At 47.8% G+C, this 20,112-nt stretch overlaps 1 protein-coding gene across 4 annotated transcripts in view; it reads left to right on the forward strand.

Annotated features, from left to right (window-relative positions):
* LRRK1 (leucine rich repeat kinase 1) overlaps nucleotides 1–15,359 on the forward strand; it is a 114,842-nt gene extending 99,483 nt beyond the window's left edge. For all 4 annotated transcript variants that reach the window (XM_050967457.1, XM_050967458.1, XM_050967456.1 and 1 more), the window contains 5 exons: nucleotides 336–453; nucleotides 2,397–2,513; nucleotides 8,389–9,233; nucleotides 11,700–11,801; nucleotides 14,017–15,359. In XM_050967457.1, coding sequence (XP_050823414.1) covers nucleotides 336–453; nucleotides 2,397–2,513; nucleotides 8,389–9,233; nucleotides 11,700–11,801; nucleotides 14,017–14,194 — 1,360 coding nt within the window. In that variant the 3' untranslated portion in view covers nucleotides 14,195–15,359. The remainder of the gene's footprint in view (nucleotides 1–335; nucleotides 454–2,396; nucleotides 2,514–8,388; nucleotides 9,234–11,699; nucleotides 11,802–14,016) is intronic.
* Nucleotides 15,360–20,112: the final 4,753 nt, after the last annotated feature.

Below are 20,112 nucleotides of genomic sequence, written 5' to 3' on the forward strand. Positions count from 1 at the left end.
GATGTGTCACATCTTTTATTTGGCCAGTAAAATAATCAGAGTAACAAGACAAAGTTGGAGTACACTTAGCAAACAGTTAATAGCAGAAAAAGCTTTTAAGTGTCTGAATTTTTCTCCCTTTATGATATACTTTCCTCTCCCCCAAAAAAGATTAAGAGTATTTTATACATCTGCAGGATGATGGGTAGCTAAGGAGCTGACGATATGCATGACCTGGCCAAAAACATTAGGTGATCTCCAGATTGTACAGTGTAAACACATTAATTGCAAATACTTGCTAATGCTGGTTTACTGTTGGCACCGTTGCTATAACAAATTACATTTGCTCCTTTCAGAAACTACACAGTGGTAAATACAGAGAAAGGACTCATAGAAGTGGAGAGAATGAGCTGCCCAGGAATGAAGTTATGCTGCCAGTTAAAAGTTCAGAGTGCACTATGGACTGCCACAGAGGTAAATGTTATCCGAAATGTGAGCTCTCTTCTTGTCGGTTGCGTGCGCTTCATTGAGAAATCTTTATTCATGTGTGTTATAAAGAAACATGCTATTAGCTTAATAAATTAGTAGTGTAAAGCTCAGAGAATCAACATGACAATGGATGTCTCAAATGGGCAGTCAAACTTTACATCTGCTTTCTCACTGGTATATTGTTTCCACCTGTTATTTAGCTAGTGTCTAGAGCCTGCTGGTCCCAAGACCATGGTTCTGCTGTTCTGAATGAACATTAAAACGACAGCTGTCCAACATAAAACTGTCCCTGGTTATAGCACATCAGCACTGAGAGATTCTGTCTGATAAAGAACCCTATCTGTAAGTCAGTGTTTCCCAAACTTGAGACGCCGCTTATGTAGGGAAAGCCTCTGGCAGGCCAGCCCAGTTTGTTTACCTGCAGTGTCCGCAGGTCTGGCCGATCGCGGCTCCCACTGGCCGCAAGTCGCTGCTCCAGCCCAATGGGGGCTGCTGGAAGCGGCGGCCAGTACTTCCCTTAGCCTGCGGTGTCTCAAGTTTGGGAAACACTGCTGTAAGTGATAAGGGGAAGGGGTGGACGAAAACACATTGAGATTAGGGATTTTAAAAGAGGCTGAAGGGAGTTGCAAGTCAGTGAGAAATGGGGGCATAGCTCTCCTATGCCCTTTAAAATCCCTGCCTAAGAAGATAAGCCCAAGATAGCGCAGTGGATTTCTCTCTCTAGGTCCCTGTCTATTCCTCAGACAGAACTATATTGAATGTAACCAGGCTCTGACACAAAACAAGAATGTTCTTGCAAAAGCCATTGAACCATTACAAATGAATTCCTAAAAGTCAGAGCTTCCCAAATGGAAAACGGGCTAAATGAATTGGATGAATTATTTGTAATAGATCATTCAATCAGCTCTAATTGCATGTGCATGGACACTGGAGCTGAGTGAAAACTGGAATTTACATCCCTGTAAGTAATTCTGATATTTTGACATTTTATTTGCCATGAATCAGGTCAAAAAAAGTTAAAATATAGGTATTTTTCACAGAAAGAAAAGATCAGAAAAATTTAAATTTAGAAAAGTTGAAACATTTCATTTTGACCTTTTTGATTAAAATTTAAATATTTTGACATTTTGACAAATGAGATATTTTGTTTCAACTTGAACTGAAATTAAAGGTTTAGTTTTAAGTCACTTCAACATTAAACTGCATCTCTTTAGGGTGCCACACCACTTCTTCAGAGCTGTAGTTCTGTTTTTTCATGCCCTCATTCTTTTGTATGGGGTGGGCTCCCTGGCTGGACTACATCTCCCATGATAAACCCTTCAACTTGGTCAGAGGGGAAAATGCAGTGCATCATGGGAGCTGTAGTGCAGCCAAGAGGCTCAGTCTATATAGTAGGGGGGGCATGATGCATCTGAACTACATCTCCCATAAGGCAATGGGAGATGCAGTTTGACGTTGAACTGACTCCAAATGAAATATTTTGGTTCGGTTCAGCAAACTAACCAGGACAACATATGTAATTTTGATTTTCCTGGCAGAAAATTCCCTAACAACGCTAGTAGATGTGAACTATGTGTGAAGTCAATCATATTTTCACTGTATCGCAGATTTGGTAAAAAAAAATATGATCTTTGTACTACCGGACAATGTTTGGTATCATATACTGGGTTAAGGGGAATCCAAGCCCCTCCAACCAGTATGGATCACAGAAGCCAAAGCAATCATCAGGGAGAGGACTTTTAAGATAAAAGTTGGCCAAAAAAGAACTAAATTAAATCCCAAAGTGGAGATTTTTGACCTCCAGAAATACAAATTGGATCGTTTTATAGGGAACAAATTTGAGACAGTGTATGTGTTAATATGAAAAGCAGCTAAATTAAATTGTTACTGAATTAAACATAATTTCATCTGCTCTTGTTCATTTGCAGGACCAGAAGATTTACGTGTATGGCTTACAAGGCATGTGTCCTTTAAATACTCCACAAAAGGGATTAGACACTCCAGCTACTGTGAGCTGCTTCTTAGCGGTGCCTGTTATAAAAAAGGTAAAGAGGAATGTTTCTCACAATTGGAAGAGGGTATCCATTGAACTAGAGGCTCTGCTTATGGAACCAGGAGCCCAAGATAGTGTTGTTTTTCACTATCCTCTGCATAACTAAAGGACATTGCTGTGAACTCCTCTAAACTAGAACTTGCTGGCAGAGCAAAAAGAGTAGTTTGCAGGTCGCTGTGTCCAAGCCAAGGAGAGCAGAGGCCTGAAAGTGGCATGGAGAGAACCTGAGGCAGGAGGGTCTACAAATGGCACTTCAGAACCTGCTAGGGAAATAGTCAAAAAACACCTGCTTTCTTTACATTGAAGCTTTCCAGCTGCATTGCCACCTCATCATTAGAAAACTGTAGTGTAAGTGAATGAGAGAGATGGGTAGAGGGGAAGTAACTGAGTGATTAAGATAGATACTGGTTAATTCCTAATGCAGGACTTGAGTATTTCTTTTAAGAGCATATTTGTTGGACAATCTACATGCATGCAGTGTATACATGCATAAGTGTCACCTATGCTTTAGCAACAGCCCTTTTTCTCTTGGGTTAGGAATTTGCATACAACAAAAAGGCAGACTAGGGATATTATCTCCCCCTGGTATTAACAAAGGGAGGCATTACCGGGTGTATAGCTAGTAGTCTTATTTTTGGAGACATTTAAAGTCCTATCATAAGCAGGCTCTTAAGATAAATGTGGCAATGTGGCATTATTGGCTATTGCAGTCACGTTTTAGGATAAATATAAAAATATTTTCTGATTGGTTAGATTATTCTCGGTTTTACCTGTAACAATTTAGAGTGAAAAAGTCACATTATTATCCATTTATTTTCAATATCTCTAATTATCTGAAAGCTTATTTACATGCCACCATGCTGCGTCTAGTAACTGCACAGAACAGTTTTCACAGTGCTAATGAGGTTAGGGAGTGATTTTATACCATGTGCCCATTCTGTGTTACTGTGCATTTCTGATTCAGTGGCTCAGACTGCTGTATAGTTAGTGAGATGTGTCCCTGAGCAGAGGGTGAGCACAGGGTTAGGCCATGTCTACATCTAAAATTTTGCAGCGCTGGTTGTTACAGCTGTATTAGTACAGCTGTATAGGGCCAGCGCTGCAGAGTGGCCACACTTACAGCAACCAGCGCTGCAAGTGGTGTTAGATGTGGCCACACTGCAGCGCTGTTGGGCGGCTTCAAGGGGTTTCGGGGAACGCGAGAGCAAACCGGGAAAGGAGACCAGCTTCGCCGCGGTTTGCTCTCGCGTTCCGCGAACCACCCTGCAAACCGCAGGGAAGGAGACCTGCTTGCTCGGGTTCGGGGAACGCGAGAGCAAACCGGGAAAGGAGACCAGCTTCGCCGCGGTTTGCTCTCGCGTTCCGCGAACCACCCTGCAAACCGCAGGGAAGGAGACCTGCTTGCTCGGCGGTTCGGGGAACGCGAGAGCAAACCGGGGAAGGAGACCAGCTTCGCCGCGGTTTGCTCTCGCGTTCCGCGAACCACCCTGCAAACCGCAGGGAAGGAGACCTGCTTGTTCGGGGAACGCGAGAGCAAACCGCGGCGAAGCTGGTCTCCTTCCCCGGTTTGCTCTCGCGTTCCCCGAACCGCCGAGCAAGCAGGTCTCCTTCCCTGCGGTTTGCAGGGTGGTTCGCGGAACGCGAGAGCAAACCGCGGCGAAGCTGGTCTCCTTTCCCGGTTTGCTCTCGCGTTCCCGGAACCACCCTGCAAACCGCAGGGAAGGAGACCTGCTTGCTCGGGGTTCGGGGAACGCGAGAGCAAGCCGGGGAAGGAGACCAGCTTGATTACCAGAGGCTTCCTCAGGTATGCTGGGATACCTGCTTATTCCACGGAGGTCAAGAAAAGCGCTGGTAAGTGTCTATACTTGATTACCAGCGCTGGATCACCAGCGCTGGATCCTCTACACCCGAGACAAAACGGGAGTACGGCCAGCGCTGCAAACAGGGAGTTGCAGCGCTGGTGGTGCCCTGCAGATGTGTACACCTCCTAAGTTGCAGCGCTGTAACTCCCTCACCAGCGCTGCAACTTTCTGATGTAGACAAGCCCTTAGTGTGCACTGCTTACATCCCTTCGGGTAAGTGGGATTTACAGGGTGCACAGACCTGGTGCTGACACAGGAATGAATTTCACCTCCTGGGAGGCTGCTCCTGTTGACTTTTTCTGGCTTCCAAAGCTGCAGAACTTTTCCTCCCCGATGTTTGCTGCCTGACACCTGCCTTATCTCTCTTCTGCTACCTTATATTTTGTCCAGAGAAGTAGAATGTGCCTTTCATTTTGAGACTTTCTGCTGTCACACTGATTACAACCCTATGGAATTTCTAGTGGGTCCTAGGTCTCCTGGATTATCTTTCCAGATTGTGATATGTCTAATGAATGTAATAAATAATTCCAGGCCCTGCAATAATATTGAATCTAAACAATTCTCCCTCCCCACTCCTCCCCCTCCCCCCCAATCAATGTCCTTTCAGCAGAATTCCTTATAGGACATTTTTTCCTCCTTTCTGTGTGTGGCCTTATCTGTGTATGGCCAGGCCAGTCACCAGGAGGAAATGCAGGCAAGGTCTGCAAGAAGCTAAACTTGTTTACAAGAGTTAACAGTTTTGCTGAACGAATCACATAAGGCCTGTCGTATTAAGCTGTCAAGCTTGCTGTATGGAATAAGCCTCTAAAGAGGAAAGAATCTTGCACTAAGGCAGATGGGAACATTGGCCTTTTCCAAGCACAAGAGCCAGCTAGCTGATGAAACCTGAAGTAACACACAGTCAGATCACTGCCCTGGGATCTTGCTCATAAGGGAAATACTTTTGACTGGCTACATTTGGGAAGACAGATCCAAAAGAATAGTTTCCCATGTTTCTTTTCTCGTCCAAAGGAAACACCAGAGACATTTGAAAGACTCAGACTGAAGCCCTGAAAATAAACCCTTCACCTCCAAAAAAAACAAAACAAAAACCTGAGGAACTGAAAATGTAATTTTGGTGGTTAATTTTTATGATGAATTCTAATGACCAGATAACAATAAAATCCTCCAGACCCCCCAAAAGCAACTTCCTTTTCAATCTGTTTCCAATATTTTCATAAAGAAAAGCAAGAGAGAGGTTGGAATGTGTGTCGGGACCTGGCCTTCATAAGGAGCCTAGAACACATAAAAACAAAAGCTGCATTTAAAGGCTGTAGCCTGCCAAAGTCTTCTGTGCCAGAAGGATCAGCCAGGGAAATGGAATGGGGGAGTGACAAAGTCTGTGTTGTTTGAGGACTTCGTTTACCTGATATCTGATGACTTCCAGTAGGCTTAAGCCTTACGCTGTACTGTAGTTATGAGGACAGAATGTCTTGGCGCAGGCTCATCCTCTGTGCTGTACAGTATGGCACACGCCCTCATTTCGAGGCCATTCTCACTGGCACAGCTGGACTTTTGGCAGGCCAGAGGCTTCCAATGCAGTTTTGTTTCTGTGTTTTTGTTGGCTCTTCTATGTCGAAAGTGAATTCCAAGAAAGTTACTTAATGTTAATGGAGGCTGCTGTGCTGCTTGGGTTTGGTCACTTGTTTTAATATCTTGGTTTGGAGACATCTACCTTACGTCCATCACTTCCCAACACACTGGTGCCTTGATAGCATCAGAGAAGTGTATAGCCCTTGTGAGCATGTGGCTTTCATAGCACTTGCATGTTAAGTGGCTAGCACTTTTACCTCGGGCCGTGCAGTGACAAGTGTGGGTTCAAGCCCCTTTTTGGGACAGGAATTCTCATGCCTTACTTGCCAAAGTGTTGGGGGCAACCTCAGTGCCTTAATAAAACGTTCTAATGTCCAAAACTTGAGTCATGCTGTGGCTGAGCATAAAATGGCTGCTGAATTTGCCTCCACAGTGATTGTTAACATATTGGGCCCGATCCCCCAGCAAGTATAGTTGACGCAGTTGTGTTGACTTCAGTGAAGCTACAAGTCTGAAAGCTCCCTTGTTCTGTTCTGTTGTAGCTGACACTAACCAAGGAGATCAGATAGACTTTTATGATGCTGAACCAAAAGAAACACATCACTTGCTAGCCAGACTGTCTTCTCCCAAGGCACTTAGTTGTGGAGGAGTTTAAAAGATCTAACAGTGACTCAGAGCTGGGGATGGGGGCGGAAGAAATGAAAAGTCAGAGAGTAGCTTTCACTGTCCAGCTAAAGCCTGCTAAAATGTGACTAGTAGAACTGACTGACAATTCCCCATCAAAACTCTTTAATGTAAAATTACCTTCTGTGACATAATGTTTAGGACACCCAGGTCTGTGAGCTACTCTGTTATTCCTCTGTGAAGAGCGAGAGCTGTGCTACTGCTGAAATGTGTCAGGGCCCTGATGCACCAGCCTTGCAGCATACTCTTCAGGACTCTGCCAGTCTAAACTTGGCCTTGCAGATAACAATCAGTGAACTTCAGTTCCCCACAGATATCCCACTGCAGTGTCCCATCACTGTCACTGGACACTACACGCAATAAATCGATCCCCGATAGATCGATCGCTACCCGCCGATCCGGCTGGTAGTGTAGACATAGCCTTAGTTATACTCGCAGAGGGGCCTTGGAACTCATCCCCCCTGCCTCGGTCTGAAATAGCTTGAATTTGCTGAGCTTTTGGGCGTGCTGCAAAATACATGTTTGTACCAGGAGTGGGTCCTGGTTTGAGGATTGGTACCCAGGAAGGGTAAGGTTCTTGTCAGGGTCTGGCTGCTGGGTTTGGTTTTCATAGTAGAATAAAGTGTTAAGAGGCACCAAGCACCTGGGCTAGACACATTCTTACAGTCTGATACACTGGAAAAACCCAACTCCTCTTCTCCTGTGAGGTGAGCGTTATTCTGTCTGTTTCACAGCTAGGGGAGCCGAGACATAGGGAGGGTTCTGGCATGTGCCCATGGTCACACAGTGAGTCAGATTCTCAAGATACCCATTTCCCTGTCCTCTGACTGCTGTCTCCCAGGTTTTCACTGTCATTGGGTTGACCGGGCCAGGCAGAACTTCTGACAGGCTGTAACGTTCTCTCTTGCTGGCTGTTTTGTTATGCTTTGAGCATTCTGCTGCGGCCGGGGAGCAATGTTGCAGAATAACAATCTGTGCTGTGTGTAATTTAACACCTGACTTTGGCTGCCACACAAAGGAGACCCTCTAGCTGTGTGTTGAGAATGACTGTGGTGCAGAATATTATGGGTTGGCTATGATGAAATTCGTGCAGCGTCCGATGTGCTCACTGTGCTGAAAGTTGCCGCAGCCAGCGTGTGTTGATTAATCATAAGCACCTCCAAATTCTCCATCGTGCTTGTCAGCCTGTCAGCATGTTCTCCACGTGTCTACAGCATGATCTGGGGCCCCAGACCTGCAGCCTTCATATGGATTCTTCATCTGGATGAGTCATACTGTCAGGTTAGCCACTGCCAGTGGTGCAGTTTGCATGGCATTAGGTTGAGGATCAATAATTTCATTTTCTCATTTGTCAGAGTGGCTGCCCTGGCAGAAGCACCACTCTGCTTTATTCCTAGTTTGAACTAATCTGCACTTGAACAGTTGGGTTTCCAGGCATGCAGTGGCTGTCTCAGAGTATATCACAGCCTGAGTTTGTGCCTTCGGGGTGGGCTGCATGGCCCATCTTTTCTCCCATACCTGTAAGATGATGGGGGATGGGTAGGGCTTGGGAGAGGGAGTGGGGGGATTGTGTGTATGGGTTCATTAGAGTTTTTTAGGTTTCGTTGTGGGGTAATTTAATTTGCTTTTGGGGTAACAGATTGGTCTATTCTGATATCATTGGGGCACCCAGAATATTGGATGGAGAGCTCTCTTATTGCAAAACAGTACACATCTACATGGAGAAACAAATCTTTCTCTCTCCCACAGAACTCCTACCTGGTGCTGGCAGGACTGTCAGATGGACTTGTGGCAGTTTTTACAGTGGCACGTGGCATCCCAGAGGACAGCTGCTCCTACTTGTGCTCACACACTGCGAATAGGTCCAAGTTCAACATCCTGGACAATGACCCCCGGCAGAACCCCTACCCTGTGAAAGCCATGGAAATAACAAACAGCGGTGCTGAGGTCTGGTACAGCAATGGCCCTGGCATTCTCATCATAGACTGCGTGACCATAGATATAAACAGGAGGCTGGAGCCCTACAACCCTCCATCTGTGATCACATCTATGGCATGTAACTCAGAGTACCATGGGGAGGAAGTGATTTGGTGCCTGGATGATAAAACGAACTACCTGGTGATGTACCATACTGCAACCTATCAGCTCTGCGCGCGGTACTTCTGTGGTGACTGCAGCCCTTTAAGAGACATGTTTACAATCCAGCAGCCTTCCGCAGGGATCCCTGCTACAACAGCTGTACACCGGACAGTGCTTGAGAGTAATTCTCTGGCTGATATGAGCATTATCTACAGCCCGGAGCTGGGCACACAAATATTAAACCATCAGGACTCCCTCACAGACTATTGCTCTATGTCTTCTTACTCATCCTCCCCTTCTAACAGAATAACTAGGTCCTTCTCCAGTTTGCCAAGCTCTCCTGCAAGCTCATCCAGCGTGCTTTTCTCCATGGATTGCGAGGAGTCTGACAAATTTCATGAACTGATCCCTTCCCCAGACAGATCTGAAAATGATGCTACACCAACAAATGAGAACACATCTCATCTTCAAGCTGTAAAGATTCTTCCAGTAAAAGACCTCATCTGGATCCCTAGGTAAACACATACTCAGCAAACAAGATCCAAGTCACAAGTGGAGCATGAGTTTGCCTTTAGGGAAGCTTTCAAGGACTTGGGTTTTGTTTCTAATTGTAATTTCACATCAAACTTACCCAGGCTGGTGTCTAGCAATAAGATACAGCAAAAAAACTACATAACTGTCCCAGAATTTCAAGTTAGAAACCAACGTTTCTACAACTTTTGGATGGTATCTAGTGTTGCCCATTTGGCAAATTTGAGGTCTTGCAGGATTGTTTCCATTAGGACAAGAAATCCTGATACAAATCAGGTGTATTCTTGCTGCCATCTTGTTTATTTTAAAAAAAAATGTACTCAAAATCTTGTTCCATGGACAGAGTAGAAACAGAAATCCCAAAGCCTGCCACTCCTGTGAATCCTCTGCCGAAGAAGCTGTCCCTCTGTCTCCTCTCAGGGTCATGTTCACCACTGCTTTTGCTGGCTTTCTGCCTCTAATGCAGAGGTGAAAGTGGGCCGGTACTGGCCAGTATGGCGTACCAGTAAGAAGTGGCCACCGGTAACCAATCTGTACACAGCCCACGGTAAAGCGCTCCCTTAAATCACTGCCATGGCAGCACTTTAACGTCACTGCCCCTCTTGCCGCCCCCCCAGGGCCACCGACAGGAGCAGCAAAAGGGGCAGTTGATCCGGGGAATGGCAATTTAAAAGAGCCCAGGGCTCCTGGACGCTGCTACCGCAGCAGTGGCCAGAGCCCTGGGCCCTTTAAATCACCACCAGCCCCGCCCCGCCCCTTCTGCCTGAGGCCCCGCCCCTTAAAGTAATTTACCTTACTTTCACCCCTGCTCTAAGGGTATGTCTATGCTGCAATAAAAGCCTAGGGTGAGTGGAATTGGAGTCAGCGGACCTAGCCATTGGAGTTTGAGTCCGACTAGCTGGTTTGTTTACCTGCTGCATCTGCAGGTCCGGCCAATCGCGGCTCCCACTGGCTGCGGTTCACTGCTCCAGACCGCTGGGAGCTGCTGGAAGCGGCCCAGGCCAAGGGATGTACTGGCTGCCGCTTCCAGCAGCTCCCATTGGCCTGCAGCAGCGAACTGCGGCCAGTGGGAGCCACGATCGGCCAGACCTGCAGATGGGGCGGGTAAACAAACCGGCCCGGCCCGCCAGGCAGGGCTGGTGCAACCATTTAGATGACTTAGGCAGTCGCCTATGGTGCTGAGATTTGGGGGGCACCATTTTCTTTGGCAGCGACCATGGCGGCCTGATCTTCGGCCACCCTGGTTGCCGCTGGCATTTAGGTGGAGGGAGCTGGGGCAGGGGGCATGGGGAGGGCCACCTGCAGCAAGTATGTGAGGGGAACTCCCCACCCCAGCTCACCCCTGCCCTGCCTCCTCCCCGAGCACGCCGTGGCTGCGTCACTTCTCCCACTCCCAGGCTTGCAGCACCTAAGCTGATTGGCGCCACAAGCCTGGGAGGCGGGAGAAGTGAAGCAGCCACGGCGTGCTCGGGGTGCTCATGCTCGGGGTGCTCGTGCACAGAGCAGGGGTGAGCTGGGGAGGGGCAGGGCTCAGGGCGGAGGGTGAGGGCTGGGGAGCTGCCGCAAGGGGTCGCCTCAGGGAGAAGGGGGGAGCTACTGCGGGGGCGGGGGGCGGGGGGAGGGTGCAAGGTGGAAGTTTCGCCTAGGACGTGAAACATCCTTGCACCAGCCCTGCTGCCAGGGGCTTTCCCTAAACAAGTGGTGGTCCCAGTTTGAGAACCTCTGTCCTAGTTCCCTTCCAGCATGTGGCAGCTCTAGCCCTTTGTTCCTGGTGCAGTGTGGGAAAACTTGACTGTTCACCAAACTTGACTGTCCAGAGGACAAAGAAGGTTAGCCACTAGGATTGTGGGATACTTAGCGGATTGCCAGAGCATGAGTCCAGTGGGACTGTGTCCACACTGGAAAGCAATAGGGCTTGAATCCTGGGTCCCGGTTTGATTCAGGATTGGACCCTCCACCCCATGGTGTCCTTCAACCCTGGGTCTGAGCCCTGGCTTAGCATGATATCTGTGTAAAGAGAAGGGGGTTAGACTTGAGCCAGAGTTCAAACCCCCTGGGCTACATTGCAGTGTAGATGTATCCTAACCTCCGCACACCCTGCTACCAATATCCCTGCATTTGCAGCCAAAGAAACCCCTCAGCCCACGTGGCTTAGTGCTGACCTACCAGGGCCTTAACTGGCCTATTGCTTTGAGTGGGCAATTGTCTGCAATTGTTTTTACAACATAAGGAACTTGATTGCTCCTCCTTTTGAGCCTGAAAGAGAGTGTTTGGTACACCCATTGTCTTTAACAAGGTCTGTGATCCTCTCTGGATTTCAGCCCTACCCCCCCTCCCCCCCCCGCTTGCAGCCGTCAGCATACGTAATCGGAAAAGCTACCGTACATGTGCTTTCCCTGACTGTCCATGGCCAATGTTGTTGAGCATGATTGTCTCCCTTTTGTCTGTAGGCGAGGTGGCGACATCATAGTTATCGGGCTGGAGAAAGAAGGTGGCACACAGCGCGGCAGAGTCATAGCCGTATTGAAGGCCGGAGAACTGGCTCCCTATGGGTGAGATTGAATTAGCGCCTGTATTGCATGTTCACAAAGGGTTCCATCAGGGGAAATGCACCATCAGTGTCAGAGTGCAAGGCCTGCAATCCTCCAGTTGGCCTCTCTCCCTTCAAGGCATTCTAGTGTGGCTTCTGTGCCATAGAATGGCATAGGGATCGACAACCTTTGGCTCGCGGCCTGCCAGTGTAAGCCCCCTGGCGGGCCAGGCCGGTTTGTTTAGCTGCCATGTCCACAGGTCCGGCCGATCATGGCTCCCGCTGGCCATGGTTCGCCGCTCCAGGCCAATGGGGGCTGCGGGAAGCAGTATGGGCCAAACCTGCGGATGCGGCAGGTAAACAAACTGGCCCGGCCCACCAGGGGGCTTATGCTGGCAGGCCATGGGCCAAAGGTTGCCGATCCCTGCCATAGAGCAAGCTCCCAGCTGGAGGAGTCCCTGTGATTAGGCTCCAGTTTCACAGACAGGCCCTCAGTGCAAGTTAGAGCAGCCCCGTGGCTGAGATGGCCCTGGATTGGTAGAGCAGAGCATGCTGTGACTGGCCCCTCCTGCTCCTTATACTGGCACAAGAAGGAGAAGTTGGGGTAGATCTTCTCCTGCGTGCCAGATCAATCCAAATGTGCGTCTTCAGGCAATGGTCATGATCTGCCCCAGAAACATCACAGCAAGTTGCACCTCCAGAGCTCTAACTAGCTGCCTTGTTTCCCAGGCTGAGTCAGTGTGACGATAGCACCTCTCATTTTGCAAATGGTGACGTTACGATAACGGTTGGCCCAATCCTGCCAGGTGCTGACTTCCCTGGGCTTTGCAGGGACCCGGCACCTGGCAGGACTCGGCAGACTCGGTCCCTGCGTGAAGAACAAGAAGTGTATTTACTACGGAGCGCAGTGCTTGTCTGTGGCTTCATTCACTCAGTGCAGGTTGAAGTTCTGGCTCTAAATAAGCACCTTTGTACCAGCTGTAGCTCCTGGCACTCTGTGGAAAACAGTTATGGACATTAATTTAAAATGCTTCATGTAGCAGCTGAGCTTCCCAGTAAATAAATAACCATGGGACAGTGTTGGGTTGGTTTTTGCTGACCATTTAAACACCAATATGGGATTGTGCTATTCATGGCAAGACAGAACAAATAGAAGTTAAGCTGTGCTGTGTGTTATGAATGGCCGTTTATTAACAAACAGCACAGATAACATGAAATCAAAACCTTCCTTTCATTCCCTTCCATTGTTAGTTTGTGTCTTGTCATGTCAGGTATAGTGCTTTGTCCCTTTTATTACCTGCATAGGTCCATTTACCTAGGTGGACTCCTTTCAGAGATTTACCTTATTTAAAAAAAACAGGAAGGAAAAGGATGGGGAGTCGAAGATCAGATGAAATGACCATTGCTAGACGTGTCCCATTTTACAATATTGCAGCCTTGCTGATTCAGGCACAAAATCCATCGACTCATCCTCTACCAGCAGGATGAAAATGATGAAAAAGCCAACAATATTGCATTCCCAGTGGCAACAACTTACTTCCCCTGCGTGTGGAGGCGTCTGCAAGGCTGCAGTATCACTAAGATGGAGCCAGATACTGTACTGTGCCTGTGAGGAGTGTAGGGGAGGGGGAGAGATAAAGGTGACTTCCTTGGGGGCTGCTGTGACTTAGGACAGCTTCCCCACAGCTGCGAAATACCAAACTCTCTAGCTGCTCCTGCCATTCCTGTTTCCCCTGCCCCTCTGCTGGGGCATTTCGCCAAGGGGCAGGCCCCTTCGTTTACCCCAGCACTCCTTTATAGGCCAGCATGGATCCATTATTTGGATTTTACTACATGCACGATGGGGCAAATTCTGCCACCTTTCCTCACATTGAATAGTCCCACACTTTGTGAGCAGCCCCATTGAAATCAACAGGATGAAGGTCTGTCGAATCTGGCCTTATATTAATGCACGGTACTGTTGTAATCAAAAGAGCCTTGTAGAACTATGTCACCGTGTTGGGGTTGATTTGGGGTTTTGGGGGAGAAGTGGGGGTTGCTATAATGGAACTAGTAGTTACATTGCTTTATGTTTTCCTGTGGTAAATATCTCCAGCTCTCTTAGAAAAGCAGATTCATTGACTGTAAGACAAAGCCTAAGCAGCCAGCGCGTGTCACTTCTGCGGGGCTGTCGGTTTTCTGGGAGAGCGGCACTCCAGTTCACACTCCATTCTCCAACCCTGCTCTTGCTTTCCCAGGGCGCTGGTCGAAGCTGCTATCGTAGCAAGGGACACTGTTGTGTGCTGCTTTGAGAACAAAAACAAGGAATGGTGCCTTGCTGTCTGGAGGAGCTGGGGTGCCCGAGAGTTTGACATTTTCTACCAGTCTTATGAAGAGCTGGGAAGGCTTGAAACCTGCATGCGAAAAAGAAGGTAGTGCTTGTCGAATTTAAAATCCAGCATCCAGGAAGGATGGACTACAGGGAACAGAAACTGACGCCCATCAGCATTCTAGCCTGGGCACTTTTGTATCTTTAGAGAAGGGTTTGGGTTCTGGGTTTTTTTCACATTTGCTGCTAAGGAACTCTGCAGGGCTCTTGCAGTAGCTATCTCCCCTGCAGTGCATCTGCCAGAGACACAGAAGACTGAACTAGATACCTTTCTGTTTGTTTCCTCCTTTCTTTTCAGCAAGGGATAGAAATGTATTAAGTCCAGAAAGCGGGTGATCTCTCAACAGTACTGCTCTAATGTGTACCACCCTCCCTAACCCTCTACCCATTTCCATTCACTTCTCTGTTTTCAGCCTCCTTTCTTCCACTGTAAATTCCCTCACAATCCCTGCACATCTGGGCAGCTGCTGCTTAGGTCCTCATACAGAAGAGCTTTATTAACTACATAGATTCACATCTCTCTCCCTCAGAGACTGAGCTTTTACACAATAGTCCTATCACCTGCTGCCCCAATTGGCAATAATCCATCAGTGGCCAATGTATTTCCGATCTGTAAAAGATAAGAGTTACTGTGAAAGACCCAAAGATGATGATCTGCACAATCTCAGTACATTACTGAGCTATTCAATTGCACTGTTGCAAAGTAAATTGTACATAGAGTCCAATGCAAAGCAAAACATGTCGGCATTTCAGATGCTTTACCAGTTGAAGGGAGTAATTTAATCAGCAGAACTTGGAAATGGTCCTTGTCCCTCTGTTACTTTTCTCTGTAAATACATTTGGAAGTAAGTTCAGTTTACTGGTATATACAAGTGTCTGTTATTTTTTAGAGTTGCTTATATAGTTTATTTTTCACACCACTAAGGTCACACTGGACCCCAGAAAGCATTGTACCCAGTGTACACACAATCACATTATCATAGCATGTATAGAAGAGTGTAAAAAGTGAATCAACTCCTGATGCGTGAATGTGTACTGTGTATTGAACTGTTTTTGTACTGAGAAACTTATACTAAGTTTGAATATATATGTAAGGCTGCTTGATGTAGAATTAGCAGGTTAAATGTCAGATTTACACCTTTACTGCAGGCTGTTAAAATAACCATCAGAAGCAGAATGTATCTCAAAATAAACAGACTCCTCCAAGAATTACAGTGCATCAGTGTCACCGTTTATTGGCAGCTGGTGACTGCATCAGCCACTGGATGGTTGCACAGCTCAATGATCAGTTCAAGAGTTGTTGCATCTGATTAAAATGCAGGCTTTCTCTCTCTCCCACTAGATATCTGAATGGTGGGGAGAGGACAGGGGTCCCGCCCGCTTGGCCTCTCCAGCACTGCTAACAAGAGTATCACATAACTGAGATATTTTAGACCACACCAGGGTTACAGATACAATCTGCCTGGCTACCAGTTAGGAATGGTGCAAGGGACTCTGGGTTTTAAAAAAAACTACATTTGGGAAGGCCCAAAAGCAGCCCCATCAATGTGAAAGACGTGATCACATCCGCTGTGCTACTGTATGGCACAAGCACTTTGGGGAGAAGCTGGACTCCAGCTTAAAGCTGTTCCAACTGTAGAGTGGGACTTCGCTCCACTGAGTTGTGCAGCTTGGATGGTCCTGCCTGGAGCCCCTTCCGTCCATCTCACGCTGATGAGCAGGGGTTACTTGATACACCTGGAGTAAAGGAGAGCACAACAAACAGAGAGTGAAAAGCTAAGGTGCCAACTCCCCAGCTGGTGTAAAGCAGAGTAACTCACTGCAGTCAATGGCGCGACCTCAGCTGAGGCGTAGCCCCTGAAATAGCTACATTTGTAGCAAGCGATCTCATCAGGCTGGAACTGTCTCTGCGCCATCCAGTCCCAGTCCAAACACTAGCACCAGAGTGTGCTCAGCTAGACAGGCTGCGTAGACCCAGAAATCATGGCAGTGCCTCCCGGGGGTGGGGCCTGAGAAACACAGCCAGGGCTTCCACAGTGAGCTGTACACTAACATTAAGCCCATTTGTACCGTGCCCCGGGCCTCCTCCATTAGATGGCAATAATAACACCTAGTTGTTATGTAGCCCTTCCCATCTGTACACTTACAAAGGAGGGCAGTAGCATTATCCCCATTTTACAGATGAGGCACCTGAGACCCGAACAGGCTTAAGTGACTTGCCAAAGGTCAGCCAGCAGGTCAGCAGCAGAGCCAGGACTAGAACCCAAGTCTCCTGAGTCCCAGGCTGGTATTCAAGGGAGACGCATTCCATAGGTGAGAGCCTGAGTGGTTGTAAAGAGCTTTGTAAGTGCTCATTTATTATTATTTTATTAGCAGTCCTTAAACCATAAAGAGGCCAAAAATGGGCTCAAACTTGCCAAAAGCTGGTGTGTACCAAAGCAGCATTGCCTTGTACATTTCTGTGAGAGAAAATAACAACTCAGATGATCAAAGCAAGCAGGAAACACCAGCAATTTGGACACATGTTGGAGGATAGGAGAGAGCCGCGATGGCTGGAACGTAAGCATCTGTCCATGCACACCTCCCATTCCTTCAGCAGTGGGAATGTTACACCATGGTGGCTTCTTTCTCAGGCAGTAACTCTTGGGCATGTATTCAGGCTGCACATGCTACTGTTTCCCGGCCTGTGTTTGGCTTGATCCAACACCATCTGAAATCAATTGGAATTTTTCCATTGACTTCAGTGGGCACTGGCTCAGGCCCCAGTAGCATGAAAGAGCCTATGCTTTCAGCAGTGCGGCGTAGTAGTATTAGTAGTTATTATGTACCACCTGTGTGCACTGCCCTTGCCTCCCCCTCTCCCAAAAACTCTTACCATCTCCAAAAGTCAGACAAGGGAGAGGGTTATACTGGCTACTGCTCTAGTGTTACTGTTATTGACTCACTTCTTGTGGCCAGCTCAGAGCGTGTGGTGCTTAGCAGGGACATGAAAGAAGTGAAGAGGTCACCACCCAGCCGAGACCATTCCGGGCACTGGGGGAAGGTTCTGAAGCCAGCAGGTACAGACTGGAGCCTTTGACCTATTCCATACTGTTGACCCTCCACGGTCTGGGTAAAGCAGCCTGTCATTTTGGGCAGGGAGAACATCTCCTACCAATTGTAGAACCTGCTTGGTTTAGAACACAGCACTTTGCGGGTCTGGGCCGATTAGCGGAGGGGGTGGGTGAGATTCTGTGGCCTGCCATGTGCAGGAGGTTGGATTAGATGATCACAATGGTCCCTTCTGGCCTTACCGGCTATGAGACTTGAGTTCCATTGGCTCGGACATGAAAACCAGTTCTGGCGGCTGTGTAGCTGGGGATGCTTACATTTTCTTCCCTGGTCTTCCTTGGAGCAGGACAAGACCTGACTGGTTATTAGCACAGGCCTCTCTTCAGTTAGCAAGCTACAGGGTGATGTAGTAACGTTCCAAAGGAAAAAACACGAGCTAGAGGATTAAAAAACAATTTTCTTAAGACTCCCCCATACTCTCCAACTCCCATCCCTCCCCTCAATACAACCCAGCCACAATCAGAGCAGAATTAATAATCCGCACCGTGAGGCCTCTTTCTCCACTGGACTGGATGAAGGGCACAGAGGCGACCATGTCATGCACCCACTCAATGTATGTTGAAAAGCATAATGTGTTTAAGACAAAAGGATACTGTGGCGCAGGAGTGCAGGGGAAACAACAGGGCCAAGGTCTGGTTAATAGTGTCATGGACTCAGGTGTCATTCAAGATGAATGACAGCATCAGGATCTGGCCCAAAGATTGCACTGTCAAAATCAGTCACTGGTCAAACAGCAGCTAGAGGGTTAGAGCCTTTGGGGTGGGGATCTCCCCAGTTAGGCATTCCAGTCTCAGGCGAGGGAATTCAGAAAATGTGTAAGTACTGCCCCAGAGGCAGTGCACTTGGACAGTGTAGTTTGATGTCTGTTACAACATATTTTTTTAAACAGAAAGTGAATTACTCTTTCTGTTAACTAACTGGAGCAAGCCCACGGCTCGGCCTTGTTTTGTAAGTTGTATGAAGTCGAGGCCAGTAGGTGCACATTTTCTCAAGCCCCTCTCCCTGTGGCAGGAATGTATAGAAGGGTTGCAGATGCCTCAAGCCAAAAAGCTGCACTCAAATTAGATTAATCCATCACAGACACTAAAACCCAGAGTATTTTTAATTCTGTCAATTACCAAGAAAGCCTAAATAAGGAAATACACAGGAAACATTTTCCAGATGAATGAATGTCCTGTCAGACCACTCAGCACAGGAATAGGCTACAGCATGTTGCTGTTTTAAAAGGCCAGTCAGTCACTACAAGAAAACATGTGAATCAAGGAAAATTTAAGACACATCTGTAGGGCTCGAGGCCTAACTATCCTTCAGGTATGACCACGTCTTCAAGGAATACAGGGTCATGATGGCGGCGTTGATGCTACTAAAAATGTGTAGGCATGTCTGTGTTTGCATACACTGCCATGGAAAATCCTGCCTGTTTCTCCCCTCCCCAAGTTTATTGACACTATTGGCTATTCATGGAAGAATTATATCCCTGCATAGTCCTGAATACACCACATTCATGTTTAATCAAATCAAAATAGACACGGGCTACCATTTGAACACAGCTGTTTGATAAGTGTCTTAACCTCTCCTCAACTTACCTGACGGACACATTAATAGCCTGGCTTGTATCAGTAGTTATTTCAATGGTAAAGAAATGTGTAACAGCTCCCCTGTTTCAGCCTTGCAAAGGCCTTAGCAAATGGCTCGCTTAGTTCCACGTCCAGTGCATCTCACAGAAGGACTGAGCACTTAGCTAGATGCAGCCAAAGGGACACAAATTGTTCCTGTAGCTGAAATCTGTTCCCTAAGTTTGGCGTGCACAAAGCAGAGCTGGCTTTTTAAGTGCTTAACATTTAATCAGACATCTTTTATCATTAAAAAAAAAGCCATCTGCTTCTAGAAGTATTCCTCTGTTTAAAGCAGGGATCGGCAACCTTTGGCATGCGGCCCTTCAGGGAAAGCCCTTGGTGGGCCGGGCCAGTTTGTTTACCTGCCGCGTCTGCAGATTCCGCCGATCACAGCTCCTATTGGCTGCAGTTCGCCATCCCAGGCCACTGGGGGCTGTGGGAAGGGTGGCCACCACATCCCTCGGCCTGTGCCGCTTCCCGCAGCCCCCATTGACCTGGGACGGTGAACTGCGGCCAGGGGGAGCCGCAATCAGCCAAACCTGCAGACGCAGCAGGTAAACAAACTGGCCCAGCCTGCCAGGGCCTTTCCCTGACTGGCTGCATGCCACAGGTTGCCAATCCCTGCTTTAAAGCATAAGACTAGACCATCTTTTAAGGAGTGTAGCATGGACATTATTTTGCTAGGCAAAGGCTGCACTGAATCCCATCACGGCACAAGCAGAAGTTTTTTATTAGCTCGTTAGGGCCCTGATCCTTAGAGTCTTGACTAAGGAAGGCCTGCATGGTTATTAGCTATTATTAGGCTTGGGCCTCCCATGAGGAGAAAAATGGGTCAGAAATCCCCTGTTCTTTAATACACAATTTTAGTTACCTTTCATGTGACCACTTTGTGGCATTCATTAATAAAGAAAGAGCAAAGCTCTAGGACAGAGGTTCTCAACCTGTGGTACGTGGCCCACCAGTGGTCCGCAAGCACCATTCAGATAGTCTGTGGACAGTTCCCGCTAAAGAACATGCCTGGGCAGCCGCACGCAAGCAAATGAAGGGCCATCTCCCTATTAGTGGAGCCATGCAAGTGTGGCTCTACTAATCAGGTGCCTGGACCCTGGAGAAGACGCACATGTAAGGTGAGGTGATGTCCTGGGGTGGGGAGGTGTAGGTGGGAGGGGACAGTGGGGTGAGAAGAGGGGGTGGAAGACATTTGGGATGTGCAGGGCTGCAGCGGCCAGAGAAAGAGG

This window comes from Gopherus flavomarginatus, chromosome 9, assembly GCF_025201925.1.
Source record: "Gopherus flavomarginatus isolate rGopFla2 chromosome 9, rGopFla2.mat.asm, whole genome shotgun sequence".
Classification (NCBI taxonomy): Eukaryota; Metazoa; Chordata; order Testudines; family Testudinidae; genus Gopherus; species Gopherus flavomarginatus.